Raw genomic sequence first — 21,285 nt, forward strand, 5'->3', positions numbered from 1 at the left:
AAATGATTGTCAGAAGAGTGTAAGCTAAATGTTTCACTTGGCCATTTTCAACTTAGTGTCCCTATTTTGGAATGTCATTTGGGGTCTTTCAAAACAATTCAAATATAGAAGAAATTGCCAATCTACAAGCTCACAACACGTGTTGAGTAATTTAATGTAATATAGCCCCACTATAGCGTGAAATATTTCACGCGTCAGAAATGGGAAAAATACTCCACACATTAGAGTTCTATGGCCTTAAAAAGGAAAGAGAGATAGGTTATGTGAAAGGGTTAACTTGTAGGGTGGAGCATCTCAACAACCAGTTTAGTAAAGTGAAAGTAAATGAAAACTCTTTTAGCACTACAACTAAGCAAATTTTCAACAGGCTCATAACATTTGTAAGTAAGTAACAAAGCTGAAATGTCAAATGAACACATTTCTTAACATTCATTTCCCTCCATGTGTAGATGACCATTTTGAACGTTGGTAGGATATTCTGTTTTGCTGGGTGCACCCGCACCCAGCATCCCCATACAGTGTGGAGATTAGGAGCGGTTTGATTCTACTTTAATCTAGTTTTAAAATTCTACATTCCAAAATCTTTGCTGATGTAAGTGGCACTGCAGTTCTTCAATGTAGACTATACAGTATTCCTGCTTTTATGATTCTGGAATCGACAAAGTATCAATTAAGAACTATCTGTTTATTTCCAATGTTTCACACTTTTACTTTTGTCTCTGTGTGTGTGTGTGTGTGTGTGTGTGTGTGTGTGTGTGTGTGTGTGTGTGTGTGTGTGTGTGTGTGTGTGTGTGTGCGCGCATGCGTGTGTGTGTGTGTGTGTGTGTGTGTGTGTGTGTGTGTGTGTGTGTGTGTGTGTGCGCATGCGTGGTGTGTGTGTGTGTGTGTGTGTGTGTGTGTGTGTGTGTGTGTGTGTGTGTGTGTGTGTGTGCGCGTGTGTGTGTGTGTAGAAGCGTATTCCATATGTCTCCATGTTTCACTTGTTTTCCGGAGGAAGGATGAGTTTACGATGAATATGTTAATATCAACTCGACTCAGGTCGAGTGGACCCAATCCTTCACTATATATACTTTTCTTTAAAGGGCCATTGGTTGAATTGCATTGTCAAATGGCTTAGATACGTATGGATGAACAGACATGCTTACTCCAAATATACACAAGAGTCATGAGGTTCAACCAAAGTCAAATAATTTGCCTTCTCACCAAAAACAATTGCAAATTGTTGTTTGTTTCAAGTTGTTAATTTTTTATATAAACTGCTTAAAATTAGGAGTTGTGTCACCTTTTCTCATTGTCTAGTTGGTGGTCTATGACTATAAAACACCCTCGAAAAAACATTGTGTTTTGTTTTTACTTTTTATTTGTATTTTTACGACAGCTTACCTTCACCTGAAGTTTGGTCGCGAGTAGGCCTACAGTAGGCCTACTGACTGGAGTGGAGAGGCTCCTTCAGCCAAGTTCAGCGCCTCACGCTGGGTTCGCTGGGACATCAAGGACTCCCTCAAGGACCCTGGGTGGGGAGTGGGGAGTCGGGACAGTGGGGGGTCCCCCGGAGGAGAGACCCCCCGGAGGAGACGAAACACCGTGTATCCCACTGGTGACCATCTCGTCTGCAGTGTGCAGCTGAGGCGTTGAACCTGTAGAGGGCCCCCTACACTCTGCCCAAGTGGTGCCTGCGAGGCACTCAATCGAAGAAGAAAACGGTCCATCAGCCAAAGCATTCCGACCTTTTCCCCAAATATTGTTTATGGACACTTACTTACAACCTTTATGGTACAACCCAACACTTTCGGGTAAATTATTTTTTATTTAATGTATTTGACTCTGTATGCAAAATGCGTATTATTTACAGCTATTATGTGCACTGCGCGAAAGAGCTCTTTGTTAGCTCTGCTACATTGGTTTGTTTTGCAGTTAAATACCTAGCTACGCTAATGCTAATGCTAACTACCTATTAGCCATTCATTTATTAGTAGTACTAGCAAACTTAAAAATAATATTAACTAACTATTAACTGGGCTGAATGAATGTGTAGTGCAAAGCTGTATTCGTCCTCGTTGTTCTCTTGTATCTAAATTGCCGTGGCTCAGTGTTGATGTGTTGTTAAGCAAGCAAGCATACAGTATTTTTTGTCACATTGGATTGAGGACAGATTTGATGCAATTTGACGTTTTTGTCAAGTGGTTCTCAACGTGGTCCTCCTCCAAGGGGGGGTTCCAAGGGTCCCCCAGCTTAGGGTTAGGTAAATACTCCAATAACTCAAATTCCCCGTCTAATTCTAGACCAAATGACACACCATATCAGACCAAAGCATGTCACAATACAAATGTTTTAGATTGGGATCCCAGAGGTAATAATAATAATATCAAAGTGAGTGTCCTTGAAATTAAACAGTTTCAGAATCACTGGTTTAAACTACAGTAATCTCCTGTATAATCACACAAACACACACCATGTCTCCTTAGGGTTGATACAACAAAGAAGAACCAATGGAAGCCCTCACCCACATGCTAACAGACCCACTTGATCCGAGGGGAGGAAACGATGGGCCGATAACGGAAGACTGCATGTTGGGTGACTGTCGAGTGAGTCTGCCAGAGGACCTGCTGGAGGACGTGAGTCAAATGCTAGCCTTTGTTATTGTTGGCCAAATACAAGAACGCTCGGCCCAAAACACGCTCGCGCCGGGTCAAATCCGGTGACCTCGGAACGGTTGCCACCAGGTATTCCTAAAATCAGTAAAACGATGCCTAAACCTAACCTTGTTCTTAAACGTAACCTCAGTAAAACTATGCCTAAACCTAACCTTGTTCCCAAAGGTAACTTCAGTAAAACTATGCCTAAACCTAACCTTGTTCCTAAAGGTAACTTCAGTAAAACTATGCCTAAACCTAACCTTATTGCTAAACGTAACCTCGGTAAAACTATACACTTACCTAAGCGTAACCTCAGTAAAACTATGCCTAAACCTTAAAAAGACCAAAGGCTTGACTTATTATCTAAACCTGAGCCAACAAGACCCGCAGCAATGGTGTCCAAGCAGGTTGTTCAACCCAAGGTGAAGTAGTACTAACTAGAGGGTCTTTACACTAACCTTATTCCTAATCTTAACCTCAGTAAAACAAATCTCTCCAACTCCAAGAACTGCTGGGGACAAGCGGTCGGATCCACAGAAAAAGTGTTTTTTGGAGCGATGTGAAACGGGAGTGCGTTACTGTGAAGACCCCATCACACCATATTTGGGGTCTCAGCAGCTTGGACTCTTCAGCAGCTTGGACTCCTCATGCATAGTCAGTCCGCTGCCCTCCGCAGGTTGTCAGAGGAAGTGTAGTGCCCAGGATTACATAATTGACACTGGGTAAAAAAATGGGTTGCAAAATCGTGGGATAAAAAAAAAGATTTAGGGTCTCGGTTTGGTTACACATATCAGTGGTTGTATAGTAACATCTGCTTACTTCTGCCATCAGCCTGAAATCTTCTTCTCGGTGCTGAGTGAAAGCACATGGACTGAAGCCCTGTCAGAGGCCCAGCGGCAGCACCTTCATCAGTTTCTGCCACAGTTCCCCGACAACAGCGTCACTGAACAGAACGCTACCATCAGCGGCCTGTTCAACGACAAGAACTTTGCCTTCGGAAATCCCCTCCACCTTGCACAAAAACTATTCCGAGGTCTCTCTCCTGCTCTTTTTATTTTCTGCTATGTATTCATAATTATTTGCAGCAATGTTAATATCCCAGTGTCCCACCATAATACAAATAAAGTAACCATGGTGGAAATGTTTGAAAATAACCAATATACAAGCTCACAACGTGGTGCGATGCGACATGTTGTGCGCTTGTACAAAATAGTGGTTAAGATTGCATATTTAGAGCATGCGTGCCTTGAATATAACCCATCTTTTCTATTCAACTCAGATGGCCACTTCAACCCCGAGGTGGTCAGGTACAGACAGCTGTGTACCAAGTCCCAGAAGAAACGCCAGTTGTATTCACTGCAGCAGTATTACCACAGACTGCTGAAGCAGATCCTTGTCTCGAGAAAGGTACCGTATGTCTGGACTACCTTCACTTCAGTGGGGTAGTCATTTTTTCATTGATCCTCAGACTACAGTAGTAAACCAATTAGAAAGACAGAAGTGTCAAGTTTGAGGGAAGTTTGATGCACAGTAGCAGAACCGGTACTGCTTCTGCTAAAAGGACTAAATGGTGGGCCTAATATAATGAAAAGGCACAACCCACGACTCGCTTGTATCGCATTTTATTTATCTAAATGTCTATCCTGTCCAGTCGACGTGGTTCTCCAAATAAAGGGGACGTAATGAAGTCTATATGTTCCGGATAGAAGCTGGAGACAGACAATGTTACACCTCCACAGCTTAGCAGAAACGTTAACGATCACTCATATATTTATGTATCAAGGCAAGTGGCCTTCTACACTGTAACATCCTTAGTGTTCATTTAACTGTACTAGTGTACAAACGGGTGTACATTTGGTCTATTTGTCTAAGTCAAATGATAGATTTTTACTTGATCTTGTTATCTCTTTACATTGCAGGATCTTTTGGAGGTAGCCGTTCACAATGGACTGGATGCTCCACTGAAACGTAAATTGCCAACTCGGACTCACGCTGAGATGCAGGAACCAAGAGTCAGAAGAAGAACGAGTAGGATACTGAGAGAAGTAAAAATCGAGTGTGGGGACAGTAATGTTTCATCTGACGATGATGGTGAGCTCTTCTGCTTTATATTCTGCTAGCTTTACCTAACATAATGTCTGTACACATTTCTCTATACATCAAGACTTTATGTACTGATTGAAAATTGTATTCACAGTATGCAGAATGAAATGAAAGCACAAGTCAATACAAAACCTGTTACTGTGGATGACACCATGATAAAGCATTACACTTGTTTACAACAGCGTCCACCATTTCCAATTCATTAGAACATTTAGAGACATACAAATATACATTTCTATAAAGACAGGAAATCATCATATTAACAAAGTAAAAACAAGGGAAAAACAAGTACAGTATGGGGTGTGGGGAGTTTCAGAACATTGAATGGTAAAATAAATGTAATAACCTTTTTTGGGATGTGGATCTTGAGCTTCATGTGGAGTCTGTGTCAGTCGCAGTGTGACTAAATACCATTGTTGTGATGTGAGGAGATCACTAACTGTACATTTTCAATTGTTTTGCCACACTATCATTGTTCTCCTCATACTGGAACAATTGGATTTAGGTTGGAAATCTGTGAAGCTTTCCTTTCATTTCAAACATTTTTGCGTGTATTTTCAGACTCTTCGTCGTGGCCTCCAGCTCCACCGTCACCTTCATCCCCCACAGCCACCATCTCTCTCAGGGTTCACCCCAGCCTCTGTACCCAGGACATGAAGAGTACTGGTCAGTCACAACTTTTCAGGCCGCGACCCCCCCAAAATAATCATATTTGATCTGGGGACCACCCACCCGGTCCCTGACAAGCACTTCATTATAGGTGTTACATTTAGTTTGACTCTGTTCCCCAGATAAATATTGTGTTGGCTTGTAGATCAGCTATTTCCACGATGTTTATCTCTTTCTTATGTAATATTTTGCCAATTTGGTATTAAAAAGGTCTGCAAATTATCCATATACACTATATTGATTTGTTTACTGTTGAATGAGAAAATAATGTTGTACATTAAACTAATCATAATCTAATGTAATAATTTGGGAACCACTGCTCTATATGATGCTGTCATCATACTGCAGCTCATGGTTGAAGACGCATCTTTTGGTTTTTCCCTTTCCAGAAAGGATGGAACTCGGAGAGCGTGACTTGAAAACTATGCTGCAGAATCACAAGGAGAAGAGGAAGAGACAGCCAGTGAGTGGCCTCCTTGTGCATATTTTATAGATCTGTGTTCTTAAATGAGACTTTCTTAACCCAGGCGTCGTTACAATGTTGTTTCCTACCTAATTTAGGATCATTCACTGCACAACCTTGCAGATATTTTTGGAGGGCCTGAGCCCCTCCGATGTCTGGCTTATGGAATTTGAATGTTTGTCTTATTCATGCGCCACAAAAATCAGCCAAGTCTATGGACAAAAAAACAAAACAGGCCACTCGTGACGTCATGTGGCAGTCAAGTTTATGGACTTTTAATGTTTGCTTTAAGTTTAAGCAGTGACGCCATGTGGCACCCACAGTGAGCGCCCCTCACTTCACACGAGTGTGATTCTTTTGTATTGAGAAACTTGGTGCACTGCTTCTCACTGGGTTTAAAGGGGCAGTTCAATCAAAAATGCGTTTTCCGCTTACTTGGATTTGTTCTCTTAGGACCATCCAGACCTGATGACGTCTGATATCCAACTTGGGGACATGATTTCAAGAGTAAATATTGGCCGGAAAGGCTCTGCTATGAGTGAGTAAATTACCTTTATTTTTTTTATGCTTGCTTTTTCTTGCTTTTTCACATCTCTCTGGGTCTGGTGTTAAGATAATCGTTTAATGTCCGTCCGTCATTTATTCACCGTCCAGCACTGTTTGATCTAGCACTGCCTAAGAAAAGGATTAAAGAGGAGAGGAGGAAGAAGAAGATGAGGACAATCAAAGTGGAAGCTGAGGATCCCTGTGAACCTCTTGGGTCTTCAGAGATGCCCACGCCATCTGCAAACCTCGTCCCTGCTCCCCCCGACGCCCCGTCTACTCCACTGGCCAACATCAAGGAAGAGTGAGTGTATTGTAGAAATGTCCAGGCGGTCATTCCAACTGGGATTGGTCAAGTTCATATTCTACGTAAAAACAATATACAGCAACAGTCCTGTAAAATAAACAGTGATTAACTCATTCCATGCCACAGGACGCCTTTGGACGCCTCCCCTTTATTAACTTTTTTGTGTTCTTGCTGTGTCATGACAGGGTGATGGATGAGTCTCAGAACAGCCCTGCCGCTGTGGAGGAGATAGCCATCAGTTTCTTCAACTTGTTGGAGAGCGTCTTGAAATCAGAAATCCTGGCTAGCACGTCAATGGTATTAACCAAGTTTCAGCCATGAAGCAATCTGACTGGTCAAATTATTATTATGCTTATAATTCCTACTAGTGCACTGGTTCTCAAAGTGGGGTCTGAGGACCCCCCGTGATCCTTGAGGGGTAGCAGTTTAGAACTCTAAAGCCCCATTTTATTTTCCAGCTATTCGAAAATAGTCGATTTATAGTAAATGCTCATTGCATATTTTTGAAATATATTGCTAAATCTTCTCATGTGGTCCCTGGCACCAAATCTTTTCAAATGACGGTCCACCGTCAAATACATCAGTTTGGGGGTCATTGACATGAAAATGTTTGAGAACCACTGTACTGTTCTAGGGAGGTTTAGTAGCACTCATTGCTGTTTGAAAGCCATAAAGGTGGGTAGAGAGAGGACGTCTGGGAGGTGCCTGGTTTGACCCTTGACTCGTCCAGTCTACATGTCGAAATGTCCCTGACACTGAACGCCTAACAGCTCCTGCCATGAATGCAGAAACGTTTATTATCACCTTCCGTAAAGGGCCAGTAAATATGGGTGTTGCTGTCATGGCAGACAAGCAATATATTATGTGCTTTGCTGACCTTTGAACTGTGTCTGTGTCCCAGTTAGAGGAGAGAGTTCAAGTATGGCAGTCCTCTCCGGCCAGTTCACTCAACCCCTGGTTTTCATCCGCCTCCTGCTGGTCAGAGATGGTACTGCCAGCCCTGCAGTTCCTTGCAGGTGAAGCTAAAGGTGAGTTGTGTGATTCCACTGCCTTTTAAGATGAGATGAACCTCATTGATACCCTTCATTGGAATGGCACACCATGTTGACGTGGATTCACAGTTCAGTAATGGAGAATAGCAGACTTTTCATGTAGTCTGCTGCATGTTATTAAAAACAGCCAAGATGTTAAGATGGGAATGTAACGATTGTCAAGATTGACAATAAATATCCACTTAGGCCATTTTCTTTGATAAATGAGGCGTACGCCGGAATCACCGCAACTTTCGGCATTTATCATTCCAGAACTTTGGTGTACGCCACGCCAAATATCAGGTCGGGAGCTGTCGTAGGCTTTGTCCTACACCTGTCGTATATAGACAAGTGGGGCAGCATTGACTGACCAGCTGACAGGCTGTCTAAACATATGTATTCACTCCTAAAATGTATATAAAATTATTTTCTGAAAATAGCAGATCTACAAACTCACAACTACATACAAGCTCGTGAGCTTGTATGTAGACTGTCTACTTTCACATCACAAAACCTTGTCTGACTTAAGTATAATAAGGGCATACATTTGTATGTATTCATTGCTTGTGTGTTTGTGGTTCAGATGGTATGATGGCTCTCCCCACCGGGTTCACTCCATATGTGGAGTTTGGGGACCAGTCTCAGCAGTGGAAGTGGATAGGTAAGAAGTTTTGCAATAGCTGTCCATCTTCTTTTTTTCCAAACCAAATTTCAATTTTATTTATTTAGATTTGTATTAACTTGGGAACAATGTCTTTCATTATAGCATGTTAACTTTCCAGGAATCGAAAGCCTGCAGTTTCTATTAGCTTGGATCTCCCATCGATGATGTCACTGGTAGACATGTTTCTGAAATGTCCACAGCCCTTCTCTGAGACAGAAACTAGACTGAAAAGAATTGTACCATTTTAACATGAGCATTAATGAGAAGATACATTGAAAATGGGTGAAGTCGTCTTTTAAGCTCTGCAGTAGAAAGGTTGCTCGTGCAGGAGACCTGGGTTTGAATCCTGGGCTATTGTAGCTTTAGGAGGCTTTGCTGTACAACAGGTGTGTTGACGCAAGGAAACGTTTGAGTGGTTTTCTCCGATTTTGCATTTTGTAATGAAAGGTTGTTAACATCCTGCAGGTCCCAGTCTGGACTCGGAGAAGGATCTTAATGCACTGTGTCAGCTGTGGCTGGACTCCAAAGATCTGGTTATTAAGGTATGATTACCGGTGGGACCCTAATGTAGGCAAAACCACACCAATGCAACTAGTCGCAACTTTTTGCAACAAAACGGTTTTACTTTTAAGGCCGTCCACACCAAGGCAACTCCTTGCACATTATAGAGAAAAGTCCTTATGCACACCCACTGGGACAGGTGCGTCGGAGCAGGCAACCAGTGCAACAATGAGACAAAATGAAGTCCCGCACACTGTCTTCACTTATAGCAGTAGTTTATTAGGCTACTCTGTTAACGCTTCGGTCTATTACGACCTTCATCAGGTATCAAAGGTGATATTCTCTGTATATAATGTTCCCCAGAAATTAAAATGCACGTCTTACTTTCTCCCAGTTTGAAACTAAATATTTCATAATGACTAATTGTTTTTGTAATCCAAACATCTCTGCTAATATTTTAATGTCTTCCACAGACAGAGAGTGAAGAACTATCGGAGATAACGTCCCCCACAACCAGAGTGTAAGTCATCTATAAATTCACTTTACTTGACCTTGTAATACACACCGTTAAATACTCAAATGCATAAATTAACAACACTTAAGACTTTACTGTGTGTACACTGCAATGGCCAAGTGCCTAAAGAGTTTATACACTTGTATTGTATAGACCAGCAGAACATAGTTTCCTTTTGTAGTTTTTGTAGTATTACATTCAGTGTCAATATTTGTCATATGTGTTATATTTGACTAATAAAGCAGTTGGACTGACTATGTGGTGAGACCCAGCACTGGAGATGAGAGACACGTCTTTCAAATCCAGGTTAGTTTTCGGCCCATGTGGAAAAGTTTTCATTACAATGTACATACTTATTTAATTTACAATACATTGTTCGTGATTGGTTCAGACATGGTACAGACCCCTACTAATTACAGTATGTGACAAATACAGTTTACTGTAAAACTAACCATACTACTGTTAGGTAACATAGCGTAACGTATCTCCCAGGGCTGTCCCCTCATAGTCGTATAATAGATGAATCGCTTTGTTTGGTTTTGGTCGATCAAGACTTTGTCCATGCTGAATTAATTGTTCTTTTAAAAATAATGAGTACATCTCTGGTAAACTCCAGATGTAACCCTTTAATCTTACCAGTCTGTATTCCAATTAATAACCAGTAGCCATTGTGAAATCAACATTAGAATGTTCAGTTCTCAACCTCACCAACCTGTATGATTGTATACAGCAACATCATTTTACACATGTGATCATTAAGATCATTAAGTCAACTAATCAATCTATGTTCTCCCTCTCTCTCTGTCTCTCTTGTTTTGTCTATTAGGAGCAACAGAGGTACGACCAGCCACACAAAGCCTTCCGGTTCAGGATGCACGGCTTCGAGTCAGTGGTGGGGCCTGTTAAAGGGGTGTTTGACAAGGAGATGTCTCTCAACAAAGCCAGGGAACACACTCTGCTACGTTCGGACCGTCCGGCCTACGTCACCATTCTCTCTCTGGGTTAGATCACCTTTTCCTGCTGTACAAAGAATCTTTATCGCCCCGGAGGTACAGTAGTCATAGAGCCAGCAACTGTAACTGAGAAAAAATACTACAAAACGGATCTAACCATCAAAAGTATAGCGAATTAAATCCTCCCAGAACTGCACTAACCATAACCATTGCTGATATAAAATCAAATCTCTAACCCTCACCTTTTGACTTTCAAAAACAAATAAAAAAGTGACAATAGTGACCACATTGCAGTCAAGCTGTAAGTATTACCATTCAGTTAACCATTATTCTCAGTGCGTGTGGCTGACCTAACCTTTCATTCTTTACTGCAGTGCGGGATGCAGCAGCCAGATTGCCAAATGGAGAAGGAACCAGAGCCGAGATATGCGAGCTATTGAAGGACTCCCAGTTTCTAGCACCAGATGTCACTAGTGCTCAGGTGTGGCAGTGGCACGTACTGTACAAAATGTATATGGTTACAAACCAATGAGATTATTTTGATCACAATTATGAATTATTGAAAGACAGCAGACATTCAAAAAAAAGAAATGCTTGCTTATTATACCGTAGGTGTACTGTGGTGTACTGTGGAATTGTGTGGATATTAATCATGCAAATTAAATTGTGAAACAGAAAGATGCACAGTAAACACCACAAACGCCCGGGGGTATTTAGGACCATTAAATCAGAGCACCCAGCGATTTACAGCAACGGAGCACATTTAGTGACGCACCAGGCACTATCCCGGATGTAGCTGAAGTAGCTTGATGTAGCCAAAACACTCCCGAGGCGATCGACAACAATGGGAGGTATAATTAATTCTAACGCGACTAGCGACGGGACCGTGATGGACCGTCTAAAACATAATCTTTGCTTAGAATTGGACGGAATGATTTAGATCAAGAGTTATTCACGTTTTAAGATTTTCGGTCTCATCCGCTAAAATGAGGGGGAATATTTTAGATGACGTCCCAACCGGAAATTATATCGAATGTTGCGCAACAGACGCTCCCAGCCTGTGGAGCGATGCAGTTTTGATATCAATAAATCTCCGTCCTTTTATTAATCTCCGTCCTGAGCACTGGACGGAGAACTCTGTTTATGCCGCTCGGGTGTTAACTGAGAGTGTACAAATGATCATGTTTTATTTTCAGCTCCTACCAGCTTGCTGAAGAAGTGAATATATTATTCAGTATTGTCAGTATGCCAATATTCTATGATAAATCACAATACAACATTGTATACGATTCTTTGAAAATAGCAGATCTACAAATCAAATCGAATGGCCGAAATGTTTATAGGGCTGAAGTGGTTACTGTATTTTGTAATAATCTAAATCTACGAAGTAACTAGCAACTAAAGTTTGCCAATAAATGTAGTGGAGTAAAAGTACAATATTTGGATCCGAGATGTAGTGGAGTAGAAGTAAAAGTACTGGAAATACTAAAGTAAAGTACAAATACCTCAAAATTGTACTTAAGTACAGTACTTAAGTAAATGTACTTACCGTACTTTCCACCACTGTTTACAGGTGAACACGGTGGTCAGTGGGGCTCTGGACCGACTTCACTACGAGAAAGACCCCTGTGTGAAGTACGACATCGGACGCAAGCTGTGGATCTACCTGCACCGAGATCGCAGTCAGGAGGAGTTCGGTGAGTTTAGTGATATCACAATGACTTGTTTTAAATGTCGTGTGGCATGGCCCCGCAAGACTTTTCCAACAATACTCAATGTTTTCATTGGTCCTGTGATCCTGTAAGTTGTTCCGTGCAGTGCCTCTGTAGCTAACTCCAACACTGATCAATGTTGCCTCAATCCAGAGAGGATCCATCAGGCTCAGGCTGCTGCAGCAAAAGCCAGAAAAGCCCTACAGCAAAAACCTAAACCTGCATCTAAGCCTGTGAGTCCTACCGGGTTTTAATCTTTCTACATCAATGACACCTTTCACAGCACATTTGTTAACATAAACCTATGTAAGTACAGTATACTGTAATATAGATATCATATGTGATTTTGTAATAACATTACATTACATAGTTATTTAAAGTCAAAGAGCAGTAACTGAGTTGCAACACTAAGGGGAGTAAATACTTGAGTCTCTCTCTTATTAGTATTGGCAGTAAAGAAGTCAATAGTACTTCGTTCTAAGTATTTATTATGAGGATATAATTTAAATTTGAAATCCAAACTCTAAGAAGGTTGGACAAGAGATAGTTTATGCCTGGTATACTATTTTCTTTTAGACAGTAACTCAGTGTGTACAAATTGTTCATTTTTGAGTGGTGCAACCACTCCAAGGAACAGCTTTGTCCCTATGGGACTATGTCACTATTTTTAGAGTACCAATGTGACTATGTTTAGAGTACCAATAGGGGGTGCTGTTGCACCACTCGCTTCAGACTGGTCTGAGTTTTTACATTCTCTGAGTTGAATAAACACTGATTATTATTAATATTATTTTATTATTTTACTGTTTTTATTCATAGTGGTTCTCAAGCTTTGCTTTTCCTTGTAGAAGTCTGGCAGCAAGGAAGGAAGCGGCGGCAAAACCCCTGGCTCGCTGGAGGCCGGACTGGATGTTTTGGGAACCAACCCCATGTCCCCGGCCTCCGCCACGCCCACACCAAGCACACCTGGCACCCCCAAGTCACCGATGGCCTCCACAATCGGCACGCCCACAAAGAGTGGACTCCCAGACGCAGTCAAGTCCAGCCCAGGGTCTGTAGAAGGCAACAGTAGTCTTGGTCCACTCCATATTTCTATCTCATACAGCTCTCATTTCAACCCTTTTCATATCATCGCCCATTATTGTCTCCACCAGGCTGAAGGCATGGGGAGAGAGTATGTTTTGCACTCCGTCTGTGTGTGTGTGACTGTGTGTGTGCGTGCGTCCGTCCGTCCGTCCGTCCGTCTGTTACCAGCTAATGTCCAGCACCGTTAACCCGGTCTGTGCCAAATGTTGCACACACACTCCCTGGATGCCAACGATGAACCTCTTCCCCACATTTTCCAGTACGGCCTGTTAGAGCGCCACCAGGAGGCCGACTTTTGAAAAACACATTTTTTAAAATTACTCCAGATTCCAGAGCCATGGACCAATGATGATATTTAGCTTTGCAGACCCAAAACTAAAGAATATGTCCACATTTCCATGCTGTATTGACTTTGATACCATAGGAGAGATAACAAGAAAATGTTCATCAAAATAAGAATTCTTCTACATTCTCTAATTGTGTAGACGTCTTGTAAATTATTTAAACTTAGGTAATTGTTTATTCCCCGAAATCACAAAGGCTAATTTGATCTTTGGGATACACAAATACGTTGGTGTGTCCAAAAACGTAGTTACTGCACTTGGCTGTGTAGGGCAGTGTAGTTTAGTTACTGCACTTGGCTGTGTAGGGCAGTGTAGTTTTGAGTGATATTTTTTCTTCTGAATATTGATATTGCAAGATCAGTTGTTATACAGTACATTTGGACACAGCCTTATTTGATATAGTTATTTTCTATGATATTCCATTGCTTGTTAAGAATCACTCCGTTAAAAGAAAACCCATTCGACTATGGCTAATGTTTTACTTGTCATTACTGACAACATTTTCCAAAGCATACCATAAGTTTAGGAAGCCATTTGATTCCAGTCATTTCAGTAGGAGTCTTGAACGTTGTGGTGCCTTTTTAGTTTTTTATGGGTTTATTACCAGAAAGTAAATGAAAATAATAATAAATAATGAAATCAATGGGGTGATTCTAAAATGAAAACGTACAGTATGCTTTGGAAAGTGGTTGGCAGTAATATAAAGTACCTGTATGGTCTACAGTTGCTTTTGTCCATAGCGCAGCTTGGTTTTAGAGGGAAGGGATTCTACACGTCATCACAGCCCCAGACACCGTTTTCACTAGCCTGGCTAATAAGCCAGACTCAAATCACACTGTCGTGTGGTATTTGAGTCTGGAGATGCTGTGTATGGATCTTGTTTCCCGGGGGGCGGGTTCAAACATTTTCTCTTTGACGCAATTGGTCAGAGCTACTGTCAGTCAAAGGTCTCAAGCATTGAACGTCACTGTACCAAAGCCCGCCCATATTGCATACCGTGTCCCGATTGGCCACACCAGTTCTCTGGTGTAGGAAATGGGCGTACAATTGAGCCTCTCCAGACCGCAATCCGCCGGCAGGCAATTTTCTTTTGCCAACGGCTGATTCGGTCTGGTTTATTAGCCAGGCTACGTTTTCACAGCTCTGATGTGTGATGAGGATTAAAGATCCAACCCTGTTCTCTTTCCTTTTACCCCTATTTATGTTCCCTGGCCCAGGGTTCTCCTCGTGTCCCCTCCCTCCATGCCCCAGCTGGGCACCATCTTGCCCAGCAGCCAGGCGGCACCGCAGCCAGCCACGTCCCAGCAGCACGCGGCTCGCATAGTGAGCCACCTGGGAGGACACGGCTCTCTGCCTCAGGTGCGCGTGGTGTCGGCTCAGACCAACGTGGCGGCTCAGCAGGCCACACTGGTGCACCAGTCCCCTCACCAGATCAGGGTGCCGGTGTCAGTGGGCACCAAGGGGATTTCACAGGTAAGCAAATGTGGAAGAATGTTGTTTTCAGTGGTGGAATAAGTATGCCAGGGGCGTGCACAGATAGACACAAGGTAGTGCTAGAGCACCTGCCCCTTTGCCCTCTGGACAGCACTGTGGCCTTTTGAAAGTTAGTTTTTTTGTACAGTTTGTTCATTTTATTTTTGTTTTGTACAGTGTCGACCAATTCTGGATTAAAAGCTGTTAATATATTATTTATGCCGCAACATGTATACATCTTCTACACTATTAAGGCAGCCGGCAGTTCCACGAGCCGCACACGTTGCCCTTTTGTCACTTCCATTTCACACAGTTGTCTTCTATAAAAAATGTGTCACCTTTGTAATGGTATTGCCCAAAATGATGATCCCAGAAAAATATATACTGGAATATAGGAATATATACAGAGTGACCATTTTGGAAGAGGCATTCCTTACCAAAGTTGCTAAAGTACCAACATCTAAGGATGCTGGTCCTTAAATCAGTTGTGAGAGGCCTGCAGATTGCAGGAATGCCCAAGCCGAGAGTTAAGGCATTGGCATAATTCTGTTCAGTGTCTGCGATAATTGACAGTTGCCATACATGGAGAAGGATGGAGGTACAGGATGCTTCCTGTACCCGTGATCTGTATCCTGAAGCACTTTTCCAAGTTTGTGCATCTCCTATTGTTTGTGTTCAAGAATTTCTTGTTAAATGTGAACGCAAATAATGATCTGTGTGTGTATGTGTGTGCGTGTGCAGGCAGTGGTATCCCTGCCTCTGAGGACTCAGTCTGGCAGCAGTCCAGTCCAGGTCTCGACCACCCTGTCAGTGTCAGCTGTGTCTATGGCTAAACCTCAGGCCGGTTCCCCTGGCAGCCCGGCCAAAATCCCCTCATCCCCCGTCGTCCTGCAGGGAGTCACCGGCCAGAACATCAAACAGGTGCACAGCTTTCTGTGCACGCAAATTAATTTTTGCCCCGTAAAATCTTTTTAAAACTGAAAATCTGTCTGACTCTGAACTCTATCCTTGTGCACGTGTATAAGGTTTCCATCACAGGCCAGCTGGGGATGAAGACCCCGGGGACCGCGGGGATCCCGATAACTGCCACCAACCTGCGCATCCAGGGCAAAGATGTCCTCCGCCTACCCCCGTCCTCCATCACCACGGACTCCAAGGGCCAGACGGTGCTGCGCATCACCCCGGACATGATGGCCACCCTCGCCAAGTCCCCAGTCACCACGGTCAAGCTCAGCCCCGACTTCCTCACAAGGTTATTATAGTTAACTAAAACGAAATAACGAAAACTAACATTTAAAAAACTTTTTTGTTAACTGAACAAAATAAACACTAGAATAAAAATATAAACTATAACTAACTGAAACTGAATTGTATCGGCAGCGCGACGAGCGGAGGCAAGAGCATCTCGGCCACGCTCCACGTCTCAACCCCGCCCCCGCCGCTGCCTCGCCACTCCTCCCCCACCTCCTTCTCCTCCACCACGGTAGGCCTGTTACAGTTATTACGCACTCGCCTAGAATCGCAATAGGCTCTATGCACACAGAATTAACTCTTCCCACTAAGATATATTCTGTGTGCATAGAGACTATTGTTTGGGATAATTGTAATTATTTTTGTCATAATCGTCATATTCGTTTGAAACATTTACATACATTCTCAAGCGTTTTCCATACATAGCGGAATTAGCTGATCTACAAGCTCACTACACGTAACAAAGTGACGTAATTTTGTGTAGTGTTGTAAGCTTGTAAATCCGCATTTCCGCTATTTTTACATTTCCTTCTTTGAAAGCATTCATTAATGTGTCAATGTGAGCATTTCTTTGTATATTTATATTTATTTATCTGACATATTTGCCCTGTACAATTTGTGACCATTCATGAAGCCTAAAAACCAAACGGTTCAACGCCAAGAACTCAATTAAATCGTTAATCGCAATTATTTGTGTGCCGATTACCGTGACAGCCCTACACGACAGTGGCCACGATCTGCGGCGGCGGGGACCTCTTGGCCGGCGGCAAGGTGGTCCCCGGTGGCTCGGCCCTGCTGAAGGCAGCGGGGGACTCAGGGGGCATCCGCCTCATGCCCACGCTAGCCGTGACACTGGCCGAGCAGAAGAACAGGACCTTCACGGTGTCGTCCTCGGACGCGGCCAAGGGCACTCCCGGCGGTAAGGCCTGTAAAAACAATATTACGTAATCGCCTGATCGCAATTATTTGAGATAATCTCAATTATTTTTGCATAATTGTCAAATGTTTCCATGTGTGCCTGTCACAATTATTTTTTTTGTTTTTCAACAATATACTTTTTTTCTTTTTCAAACAACATTGAGTACATTACATTAGAGAGAACAAAAAAGCATTACAAGACGATCACACAGCACTACTCTCCAGGTGTGCGACTTATTATTTTCAATATATTGTATAAAACTACGAATGTTGTCCAGAGGTAAACATAGACAGTTCCTTGAACCAATGTGCAATATTTGGTTTGTCCAGCCTCTTCCGGGTTAATGCTATTACTCTTTTAGCTTGTAAAAGACATCTATAAACATTCGCTCTTTGCACTTTATATTGTGTCAATCTGGGTAGAGGCCGAGCAGAAAGAATTTTGGTTCCTGTCACGGTTCTTGCATAATTTAATAACTAATTAAATAAGTTATTAAATATGATATATTTTGGCCATATTGCACAATTGTTTTTGATTGTTGGTAACGGTCATTGTCAGTCATTTCTGTGTATATTTAAGTCATTTGTCATGTCTTCCCTGTACAATTTTCGTTAAAAAAAACACAAATAATGGTTGGCGGTGGTGCAGGAGGCACGACCATCCGCATCATGCCGGGCCTGGGTATGATCCCGCAGGGAAAGCAGGGCCACACCATCACAGTGACCACCGCCGGCAGCAAGCAGCCCACCCTCTCGGCCGGCGTGGTGGCCATGGGAGGAGGCAAAGGGCTGACGGTGGCGGCTTCGTGTGCCACGCTGACGCTGGGGACCGCCACGGCCACCGTCCGGCAGGTGCCTGTCACTGCTACGGTAGTGACCACGCAAGCGGTAAGACAACGGTGGTTCACAACCTTTTTAATTTCATGAACCCTCTGTTTGATATGCACTACTAGGCAATAGAACCCTGTTTGATCTTTTTTTTTTTTTTTTTTTTACCTTCATCTCTGGGACCCCAAATCTACACTTTAAAATGCTCAGTTAACTGTGAACTAACTTATAACTAAATTGAACAGATTCCATTAGTACACCCTCGGGCCCCTTTTCCACCGGGTTTGAACCGGTTCAGTTATTTTTTCCTGCCTAATATTGAACCAGTTCCACTGAAAATGAATTGGTTCAGATTCAGAACCCTAAAAGTTGGTATGGTATGATGATACGGAGAAGAGAGATATGATGAGAGAAGATAGATATGATGATACAGAGAAGAGAGATATGATGAGAGAAGAGAGGTATGATGATACAGAGAAGAGAGATATGATGATACAGAGAAGAGAGATATGATGAGAGAAGAGAGGTATGATGATACAGAGAAGAGAGATATGATGATACAGAGAAGAGAGATATGATGAGAGAAGAGAGGTATGATGATACAGAGAAGAGAGATATGATGAGAGAAGAGAGGTATGATGATACAGAGAAGAGAGGTATGATGATACAGAGAAGAGAGATATGATGATACAGAGAAGAGAGATATGATGATACAGAGAAGAGAGAGAGATGATGATACAGAGAACAGAGATATGATGATGCAGAGAAGAGAGATATGATGAGACAGAGAAGAGAGATATGATGATACAGAAGAGAGATATGATGATACAGAGAAGAGAGATATGATGAGAGAAGAGAGGTATGATGAGAGAAGAGAGATATGATGATACAGAGAAGAGAGATATGATGATACAGAGAAGAGAGATATGATGATACAGAGAAGAGAGATATGATGAGAGAAGAGAGATGATGATACAGAGAAGAGAGATGATGATACAGAGAAGAGAGAGATGATGATACAGAGAAGAGAGATATGATGATACAGAGAAGAGAGATATGATGATACAGAGAAGAGAGGTATGATGATACAGAGAAGAGAGATATGATGAAAGAAGAGAGATATGATGATACAGAGAAGAGAGGTATGATGATACAGAGAAGAGAGATATGATGATACAGAGAAGAGAGATATGATGATACAGAGAAGAGAGATATGAGAGAAGAGAGGTATGATGAGAGAAGAGAGATATGATGATACAGAGAAGAGAGATATGATGATACAGAGAAGAGAGATATGATGAGAGAAGAGAGATATGATGATACAGAGAAGAGAGATATGATGATACAGAGAAGAGAGATATGATGAGAGAAGAGAGATGATGATACAGAGAAGAGAGATATGATGATACAGAGAAGAGATATGATGAGAGAAGAGATATGATGATACAGAGAAGAGAGATATGATGAAAGAAGAGAGGTATGATGATACAGAGAAGAGAGATATGATGAGAGAAGAGATATGATGATACAGAGAAGAGAGATATGATGAAAGAAGAGAGGTATGATGATACAGAGAAGAGAGATATGATGATACAGAGAATTTGATGCATCAGAGAGAAAAGGGGTGGCCTGTAGCATAGAACCATAAGGGACTCCGCTTAACAAAGTATATATTGTACTGAAGTGTTTGAAACTTCTGGCCGTGCGTCATTGTATGAAAAGGTCTGATCTTAGTGCAGATCTTTTCCCTTTAAATTACGTTAATTTCATTCTTGGTATCCTCTTACTCTCTTTGAATTGCACTATGCTTGTATCAGGACTGTGACAAATTACTTTACAGAAAAGCATTGTTTAGCATTGTATCAGTGCTGCTAATGTCATAACTGAGCACTTACGTTACTGCACAGTAAGTACAGTGCTTTACGGTGACTTCATGTGTGGGGAGAAACGTGAGGAACATGCAGTAGGCCTATATCATAATATATAATGTAAGTTCTGTGTTGTCATCCCGTCAACAGGGGAAGTTACCTGCCCGGATCACACTGCCGCTGTCTGTCCTCAACCAGCCACTGAAGAGCAAGAGTGTCCTGACCTCTCCTATCATGAAAGGAAGCCTCAACACCAAGTGAGTTTCCATGACTTAACTTTTTTTATTTATTTTTTGTTACCTCCCACCAAATCAGACCTCCAGTTCCACACATTTGTGGGGGGTGCACTGTAGACATTGTAGCTCATTTCACAGTTGAAGTCATATGTCACTTTACGCTTCAAAAAAGAATTATGACACTTTTTGACTGTTTTGCTTTTCACCAAACAGCATCAGCAGTCTGGGGAGAAACATCATCCTGACCACCATGCCCGCTGGCACCAAGCTGATCGCTGGGAACAAGCCGGTGAGCTTCGTCACGGCCCAACAACTACAGCAACTGCAGCAGCAAGGACAGGCCACACAGGTTGGCACGCTCACGCACACACACACACACACACGTCACACACACACGATGCTCATTCCTAGTTCCAACGCTCTTGTAGCAGATGGAAAGCAATGCTGGCGCTGCACAAGTACACGTCAAATAAGAAATAACGATTCATTAATGAATATACGTTTTACAAAGCATTATAAAATGTTGGCACGTGAGCAATATTGAATTATTTAGATTGCCCACAAGTGGCTGGAAATATTTTATTTAATTGTTTGTTTTTTTCTTTTTTTTTTAGATTAGTTTTAGGCTTTTCTGCCTTTATTGATAGATACAAGTGAAGATTGACAGGAAAGAGGGAGAGAGAGACGGGGGAGAGACATGCAGCAAAGGTTGTCATGAATGGGACTTGAACACGCAACGGCAGCAGGCCAGAGCCTATATCTGGCATGCGCCTGGACCACTTGATCGCAATGTTGATCTGTTTGTGTGGAATTGTGTGACTATGGACTGGACAGATATATCTGTGCAGCTTATATAATGATCTCTGTCCTGTTTGCTCTCCCTCCTCATAGGTGCGGATCCAGACCGTACAAGCACAGCAGCTCCATCAGCATCTGGCCACGGGCTCCCCCAAGTCTGTTTCTACCGTCGTGGTCACAACAGCATCCAAGAGCACCGCGGATACCCCCCCTGCACCTCCGCAGTGATGATCTTCGCCTGCTCCTCCACAGTAATGACACCCAGTCAACCAGCGTGGAAGCCTACCATAGTGCCCATTTCCAACGTGCATTGTAGTGTTCATTTCACTTTGAGAGTGTACAAACGGAGCCAAATGCATTCCAATCCAATTCTTCACCGACGATGAC

General features: G+C 42.5%; 1 protein-coding gene across 3 annotated transcripts; it reads left to right on the forward strand.

Annotated features, from left to right (window-relative positions):
• Nucleotides 1-1,444: 1,444 nt before the first annotated feature.
• nfrkb (nuclear factor related to kappaB binding protein) lies at nt 1,445-21,277 on the forward strand. Of its 3 annotated transcripts, none has more exons than XM_079507876.1 (29): nt 1,445-1,793; nt 2,466-2,615; nt 3,468-3,669; nt 3,916-4,043; nt 4,556-4,727; nt 5,301-5,405; nt 5,798-5,871; nt 6,325-6,409; nt 6,526-6,718; nt 6,907-7,018; nt 7,623-7,749; nt 8,336-8,413; nt 8,882-8,958; nt 9,391-9,437; nt 9,677-9,737; nt 10,258-10,432; nt 10,759-10,865; nt 11,958-12,081; nt 12,250-12,329; nt 12,945-13,147; nt 14,744-14,999; nt 15,741-15,920; nt 16,025-16,251; nt 16,380-16,482; nt 16,965-17,169; nt 17,818-18,056; nt 20,015-20,121; nt 20,314-20,449; nt 20,992-21,277. In XM_079507876.1, the coding sequence occupies exons 2-29, from the start codon at nt 2,490-2,492 to the stop codon at nt 21,124-21,126; spliced, it is 3,864 nt and encodes a 1,287-aa protein (XP_079364002.1). In that variant the 5' UTR covers nt 1,445-1,793; nt 2,466-2,489; the 3' UTR covers nt 21,127-21,277. The 3 variants fall into 3 exon arrangements, with proteins under 3 accessions (XP_079364002.1, XP_079364003.1, XP_079364001.1); XM_079507877.1 differs by having other exon boundaries at nt 1,446-1,793; nt 6,541-6,718; nt 9,674-9,737; XM_079507875.1 differs by having other exon boundaries at nt 1,447-1,793; nt 9,674-9,737.
• The last annotated feature ends 8 nt before the right edge of the window (nt 21,278-21,285 follow it).

Source organism: Electrona antarctica (assembly GCF_951216825.1).
Source record: "Electrona antarctica genome assembly, chromosome: 8".
NCBI classification, from domain to species: Eukaryota; Metazoa; Chordata; class Actinopteri; order Myctophiformes; family Myctophidae; genus Electrona; species Electrona antarctica.